The 8,358-nt window shown below is 31.2% G+C and overlaps 1 protein-coding gene across 1 annotated transcript; it reads right to left on the reverse strand.

The window, feature by feature from the left end:
* Positions 1 to 537: 537 nt before the first annotated feature.
* On the reverse strand, positions 538 to 5,386 carry LOC111909548 (amino acid permease 6). Its single transcript, XM_023905346.2, has 7 exons — positions 5,305 to 5,386; positions 4,909 to 5,142; positions 4,702 to 4,795; positions 4,378 to 4,592; positions 4,068 to 4,207; positions 1,503 to 1,730; positions 538 to 958 (listed from the first exon to the last, which is right to left on the reverse strand). Exons 1-7 carry the CDS (start codon positions 5,384 to 5,386, stop codon positions 539 to 541), a joined length of 1,413 nt encoding a protein of 470 aa, XP_023761114.1. The 3' UTR covers position 538.
* Positions 5,387 to 8,358: the final 2,972 nt, after the last annotated feature.

The following is an 8,358-nucleotide window of genomic DNA, read 5'->3' on the forward strand; positions in this document are numbered from 1 at the left end:
AAATATACAATCATCATCTGATAGATAAGATAGATATTTATATTTATAGAAATTTTATTTGTCATAAGTTCTTGGTTCTTACAAATATCAACACTTAATATATATATATATATATATATATATATATATATATATATATATATATATATATATATATATATATATATATATATGCGGTGCGGTTCGGTTTTTTGCGGTTTTTGCTAGACTAGAAACCGCACCGCACCGAGTATGTTCGGTTTTGGAAAAACTAAAAACCGCACCATCGATTTTCATTTCGGTTTCGGTTTATACGGTTTTTTCGGTTTTTTTGGTTTGCGGTTCGGTTTTTGCTCACCCCTACAAGAAAGAAACAACAACGAATGACCAAATCAAAATTTTCATAGAGCATTCATTATTAATATGAAAGAAGCATTTATGACAAGTATAACTCTCTCTGATTGCCGGCATCCAACCGACGTGTCAAAAACAATACTATCTCAGACTCACATTATTTTTATAATATTATTATTATGGTCATCTCATCTCTTATCCTGTCCTATTCTTTAAAGGGATGATAGTCCCTAAGGTCGCTGATAAGGCCTTGCACGGATCCAATTGCTGCAGCCAAGGAAATCACCAAACAAGTCCAATCCAATGTCTTTAGGCAGATCCATGTGAATGAATACTTTGATATCCCGGCCCTAGCGATATACATCGCAATCGGAAAATAAACTGTTAAAGGGTAAAATGCAGCCGCCCCAATTAACCCTAAGAAGCTATTGAAAAAGGGGAAAATCATTGCTATGAGTGCGGTTATAATCACATATGTTGTCCTCCACACCAATCTAAAAAGGTTAATGTCAAACTCTGCGCAAAACGGCAACCTAACCTCACGTTCCACCATTATAAACCTGCTCTCCGGCCATTTTTCTGCACATTTGTTCTCAACAAACCCAAATATCGGTTGGCAAAATACCTGTACAATTTTTTGTATTTTTAGTAGTAATACCCAAATGATTATATTGTTTACGTGACAATGTTTCATATTTTCCTAATCCATGTGGGAATTTTAATCCCAATATGGACATTTTTTTAATGTAAAATTAAGGGCGGGTAACATGCATCCCTCCATGGATCCATATAATAAATCATAATTTATAACATGTTTATGTTTTTAGGGAGAGCCGTATAAGTTCAAGATAATTACAGAATAATAAGTAATAAAGTCAAAATTTTAAACCAAATATGTAGTCACTTTTCATTCTATGGCTTAGATATGCAACATTTTACAATTAACTTGTTTGGCCATCTAAAACATGTTTGTATAATCTTTACAAATTAACATAAATTAATAGAAAAGTGAAACATGTGTATATTAGTAAAAACTATACATGGGTGAAATTCTATGAGAAGCTCTTTTTGAGTTATATTATTGTATATTTTGATTCTAGAATAAAACATGGTTGGATTTTGTGTAAAAACCATTTTATTTAATAAAGTGAGTTGTTTCGAGAAAATACCTGATATGCACCAATAAGGTGGATGGCAATGCATATATTGGCAAAGTCGATGAGCCAAAAGGGTTCGTAGAACCCGAAGCCGGTCAAAAAGTTGCCTGGTGCATCGTTTCCAAATGCTGCGTAACCAAGACATCCACAAAGCATGTAAAATACAGTAGTTGTCATGACTCCAACTAGTGATGCTCTTTTCATCATCTTGTTTTCTGGTGGATAAGATTTCAGTGTGTCCTATATTCAAAATATTTAGTTAAATTTTGAAAAGATCGATTTTTTTTATAAGATCCAATTCATATAATTTCAGTATGAAGTTTTAATTCAAAGGAATACCATTTACAAATTGAGTCGACATTCCATGAATGTGACCAAACATAAACCATCATCAATTAGTGAAATCACATCAAATTATTTCCTATCGATAACATTAATTATGAAAACCTCTTTATATTTAACAATTTCTTCAAATTAATTTATTTTGAAAATCTTAATGTATAAGTATAGGCAGTTTGATAATCAAACACTATGGAACTGATACAAATTATTAAGTTCGTAAGAAGATATGTTCATCAATCATCAATGAATCCAAAAGTTACTTATGAATTCACACCTCTACTATAAGGGCATATAAGATGATACGAGTTGCAATTTTTTTTTTTTAAAAATAACAAGATATTAAGGGGGCCAAAGAGAATATATGCATACATTATTTTTCTAAAATAAGTAAATTACTGAATTCGTCCTTATGGTATGGTCAAAATTATATGTTTGGTTCTTAACATTTTTTTTTGTATTCGGATCGTCCTTGTTGTTTGATTTTGTTGTGTTTTTCTTTATCCCTTACATACATAAAATTAGAGATCAAAGTGCAATTCCGTACAAAACCATAATAATGAAAAACACAACAAAATCGAACCATATGGACCATCCGAATGAAAAAAATATTGAAAACCAAACCTATAATTTTAATGAAACCAACCATTTCATTGTTAGCTTTTCTCATCACATAGATGATTGTCCCACCCCCCATCCCAGGCCACCAACCCCCTGCTGCCCTAACCTTTTGAGGTTCAAGAATTAATGGTCCTCAAGAATCTAGAACTTTTCTTATTTTAATTTTTTTTTATCACATTTTATATCTATGGTAATTCTTTTAAAAAGCAACAAATATTTTCATGAATCAAACATATGTACTGTGTTTATTGATTATGTTTCATATTTTCATCCCATTTAATATAACTAGTAAAGAAGTCGCAGCTACGCCGCTTTTAGGGTAATACGGGAAAAATCGGTAAATTTTAAAATATATGTGCTGAAAGTGTAAATCACCACAAAATAGGAGAGAAAGTCGATAACCCCTAAAATTAGATGTTAAAAATGTACAACAACCAAAAGACAGGACACTGGTGGAGAAAATCGAAAAATGTTGTGGCAATAATGTGAAAGTTGGCAAAGTTGGGAAAATATGGTGACAAAATTCTAAAGGATGTATTTTGTGTTTTTATGTCAAAATGCTGAATCTCAATATCTTATTTATTTGTTTTTTTTAATTTCAATTGAACCGTGTGTGTGTGTGTATATATATATATATATATATATATATATATATATATATATATATATATATAAAGATTTTTTAGATTTTTTCATTTATTTTGTATTTTAAAATTATTTTTTAGAATATGTACATTGTAATATTCTATTAGAATATTTCACGTATTTTAAAAAAAAACGGGATTTTTTTTATTTTTTTATAATTTTTTTAGTTAATTCAAGTTCCGAAAATAATATTTAAAAAAAGAATTTTTGGATTTTTCCATTTATTTTGCATTTTAAAATTATATTTAGATTTGGTCTCACGGTCTCACAAAATTAGAATAATCTCAAATGAACCTGAATATATATATATATATATATATATATATATATATATATATATATATATATATATATATATATATATATATATATATATATATAATTTTCTTTTTAAAATAAAAAAGCTTAAAAAAAAACCTCAATCAATGTTTTAACAACCGGTTCGAGCCGGAAACCGAGGACGAAAGCAATGTAAAAACAAGCAATTATATGTCAATTTCTAGATTAGATCGAACTAGACATTTTCTTCAAAAACCAACTTGAACCCGTGTAATAGAATCAGATTTCATTTGGCTCGTTAAAAAAATAGCTTATTTCCAAAGAAAAATGAATATTTTCGGAATGTACACAATTCAAAGGCAGAGATACACCACCACCAAATGTAGAATTTTTTTTGGTTGAATCGGCAGTTGAATCGGAAACCCACCATACCGGTTCAACTGAAAATTTGGTTTTCAGCTACCAGCTAGCTTTTCAACTATCAGATAGTTTTTCAGCTACCAGATAGCTTTGTAGCTAGTTTGACAAACATAGTTAGGTTATGTTAGGCATGACAATATAAATTTTCTTATTTTCTTTTTCATAGTCTGAGATGTTTTAGGTATTTTGTTTTTATATTAAAAGATCATAACCAAAGTTAATGCTTTATATATTTAATTAAATAAATAATAAATTAATGTAAAAAATAAGAACCTGAATTTCAATGAGAACAGTTGAGAAGGCATAGGAGAAGGCCATGTCTCCAATTGCTTGTAATGATTTCCACATCTTATCTGTAGCGGACAAATTTGGCCCGACTGGCATACCAGTTAATGATGTCTTTGCCTCAGATCCTATGAATTAGTTTCAAATATGTAAATTATAAAAGTTGCAAAAGAATAGTATTATTATAGAAAAAAAACATTTTTTTACTGCGAATAAAATAGTAAAATAATATATTATTAACAATGAATGTGACACAAAAGAGACAAAATAGCATATGTGTTTTAAAGATGGGATTTACCGACTGCTTTATCTATTGAGAGGCCGAGTCCAATGAAAGAGTAAGCAAAAGACATCACAGCGGCTAACATCGATAGCCATGATAACTTATGAAAATTGGGTATTTGACATAACACAATCTGAATTACTGCAAAAGCAATCATGTAGGGATAATTCGACGGATTACAAGGTGCATCATGCCCTCTATAATGAAAGCAATTCGATTTCTTTATCGCCCTGAAAATTAAATAGAACATCGAAACAAAAATATAATTTAATTATTTGAATATATATAATCTTGATACAATAATTTAAATTAATGGTTATTGTTTTAGTTTTTACTTACACTATACTTATGGAAGAAGTGATTGTGTATCCAATTGTAATCCCCACAAGGTTAACATATTGAGCTATCCCACATAATTGCACCTTACTTCCTCCTATATATATATAGATATATCAAAACAACATTTTTACCCTTGTTAATAAATATAAAAGACACACATCGGTGTCAATGATGATCCAACAAAAGGTTAAAGCAGAGATTTTGAACCTAAACTAGCTCGAACCACATCCATGTAGGTGTAGTTGCGCTTCCCGGACACCGGGTCGGGTGCACGGTACGCATCTGCAAGGAGGGTGGAGGTGAAGTAAGTAACGAACGAGAATATCATGAGAATCGTGGGACCCGCTATCCAACCCAATTGAGCGATGGCCCATGCTAGAGACAACACACCCGACCCAATCACCGCAGTTATTATATGTGCACTTGCGGTCACCCAGGTCCCTACAATCGAATCCACCACATTGTTCGTTATTAGAAAACACAATCATGCATGCGCTACTACTAGAAAAAAAGGAATATCAACAATGGAGAAATTGAACGTTAAGAAATAGAATATCAATAATGGATTTACAACTAAATAAAGATTGCATGATAACTAATTACCTGTACGTTTTTCGCGACCATCGTCGTCAAGGTCCTTATGAGCAAAGTCGTTGATTTCGAGAGTTGATGAGGTGCTGGCCATGTCTTTGTTTGTGACTTTGTGTGGTGTTGTGTTGAGGGGGGATCCGAGTTTAGAGTTTGGAGGTTATAAAGCGAGAAGAAAATGATAAAAGTGACATACACCGCATTTAACGCAAATGAAATGAATAAGAAAAAAGTCAAACTTTCATGTCAATTTTCCAAAATTTCAGATTATTTTGGATATAATGAAGTTGAACCACAGATATTTTTTATTTTTCGAATTTAAATGAAACATAAAACAAACTAAAAAGTAGTCTCCATTTTATTTTGAAAATTACACCTTTATCCAACATTTTCTTTTGGAAAAAATAAAACTAGGTGGTATGGAATTGAAAATGCATGTTACTTCATATTTTTAGCCATATCTTGGCATTCTTCAAGTTCCCATGTTTGTGTTTTTATCCTCTTATTTCTCTCAAAAACCATACAACCTTAGAGACCTAGACGTTCGTTTGTGCTTCATGATCTAACAACCATGATCTCTTTCTTAACAATCATGCAACCTACAACAACCCTCAATGCATTCGTACAGTCCTTCATCGCTCCTACTATATATGTTAACGTTGTTTAGTTACTCGATTTTTTTAAAACCACCCTCTATTTTATGGATTTCCATCTCTGTTTTCAGCTATATGTTTTCAGTTATATGCTATGAACCGAATAATAATATGAATCAAAACATAAAAGCTTTCACTGTGTTGATTCATCCGTAAAAATAATACACCAAATAAAGAACCCTAATGCTTTCTAGAGATTAGATAGCCTAGCCTATATCAATAGTCTTGTTCTTCCTTCCCTTCCAAGATCGAATGCATCTCCTCAAAGTGTGGAAGAGTAATAATGTAGTTTACTTCAAAATCAGTCGAGGACATAAAAAAAATGAGATTCTACAGAAAGGTTTGGATCGGAATGAAACCAGGCCTAGCTGATTCCTTAGTGGGAATTCTTCTCTTTAACTCCTTTGCAATGAATAAGAGATCAATAGTTTTTGGGGATTAAAAAGTCAACTTTTGTTAGGTAGTGTTTGTGTTCATTAGTTCTATGCAGTTCGAATGCATATTCTGGAGCATTTATGAATGCACAGGATCAAAAGGATTTGAGTTTGATGATTGTTATTCTTGAACATCCACCCCCATAGACCTTCTGCTCATACTTGGAGTATAAATCACTTAACCTTTTTCTGTCATCATACAAAGGGTCACTCCGAGGTATGATGACGACTTCAAGGGGAGGGAAGATTGGAAAGTAGCGAGCATTCATAGAGTTTGGAATGTCCCATTCATACTATGAGTTTGGAAGATGTAACGTCCAAAATTCCTGACAAAAGTTTTCAATTTAAAAATAAATTTAGCATTTAAAAGACTTTACTTGAAAACCTAAGCTAACATCCAATTGTTTGAAAAGCATAAGATATGACAAAGTTGAATTACAAAACATCGGAAACCAAGTAACATTGATGCGAGTGTATAGTCATGTCGCACCCGTCCCACAAACAACCTAGAAAAATTAAATCCAAAACTATAAGCATAAAATATAGTGGGTTATCTAGTATACCACATATTCCACTATACATAGAATGCACACAAATCTAGCGTCGTTCCACCAACTCTCCTATCAACACACATACACATACATATATATATATATATATATATATATATATATATATATATATATATATAACATAATAGCCATGCATACCATCCACTAACACTCTGCCACCATACCACTACTGGCTCTAAACCATCAATTGCCACCAACTCGTAGCCAACATGTAATCAGCGGCTCATAGTCGTATAGTATCTATACCGAGGCCAATATTATACTGATGATCACCTTATGAATACATAGTCATACATAGTCGGAAATATGATAGACTGTCTAACAGACTACCCGAAAAGAATAAATCAAACAAGAACCATACAATAAGGCTTAGACCAAGAGTTATCAATCTATCTAATTGAAACTACACATGTCCCCTAGGGTATCCATTCAATAAAAGACCAATACTACCATTACCTTATCCGTTCATGACCCTTAACAATATCATACAATCAACAAGAAAGACTCTACTAATCTAGCATACCATAACTCCAAGTGCCCTACACTATACATACACAATAAGGAATGATCTTAATCAACTATCCTACTATTCAAAGGATATACAATGTTACACGGGGTATTATGAGAAAACTCACTTGAATCGTAAGTAGGAGAAGTATAACTTCACTCTCTACTCCTTGCACCATTTAAACCCACGAACTGTCTAATACCAAATAAATGTCAAACATCAGTCTACAATCCAAAACCTTCATTTTTTGCCTAATATATTCTTAAAATGACAAAAGGACAAAAGTTGAAGCTCAAATAAAACATATATCAAAAAGTTCAACGAAGTTAGTTACCTCTACAATTATTAGAATGTAATATATATATATATATATATATATATATATATATATATATATATATATATATATATATATATATATATATATATATAGGGTGAGGTTCAATAGAAAACCATAATTAACCATAGAACCAAGGAACCAATCGTGAGCGTCAAAAATCATAACGATCAACGGCCAAGGAAATAGTTGTAAACTTTTATATTGGACGCACACACACCGGATTATACCAAAAAATCCACCCTTTACAAAAATACCACCACTTTTTTTTTCGTTTAAAATTCTTTTAGGCTATGTTTTTAATCGAAAAAAAAACCGAATATACCGTTGTTCACGATTTTTCGTCCTTTTTCCATTGAGATCAATGATCATATATATATAAATTTTTTTTTTTTCGAAAAAAACACACTTCATTTTCTTTGATGAAATTGTTAAGGTCTATTTTTTTATAGAAAAAAAATTAATAAATATATCAAAATTCATATTTTTTGTACTTTTTAAACATAGATTCATATTCATGTTAAAAAAACGATATTTCAGTTCAGATTCACATTATGAACCTGTT

This window comes from Lactuca sativa, chromosome 9 (genome assembly GCF_002870075.4).
Source record: "Lactuca sativa cultivar Salinas chromosome 9, Lsat_Salinas_v11, whole genome shotgun sequence".
Classification (NCBI taxonomy): domain Eukaryota; kingdom Viridiplantae; phylum Streptophyta; class Magnoliopsida; order Asterales; family Asteraceae; genus Lactuca; species Lactuca sativa.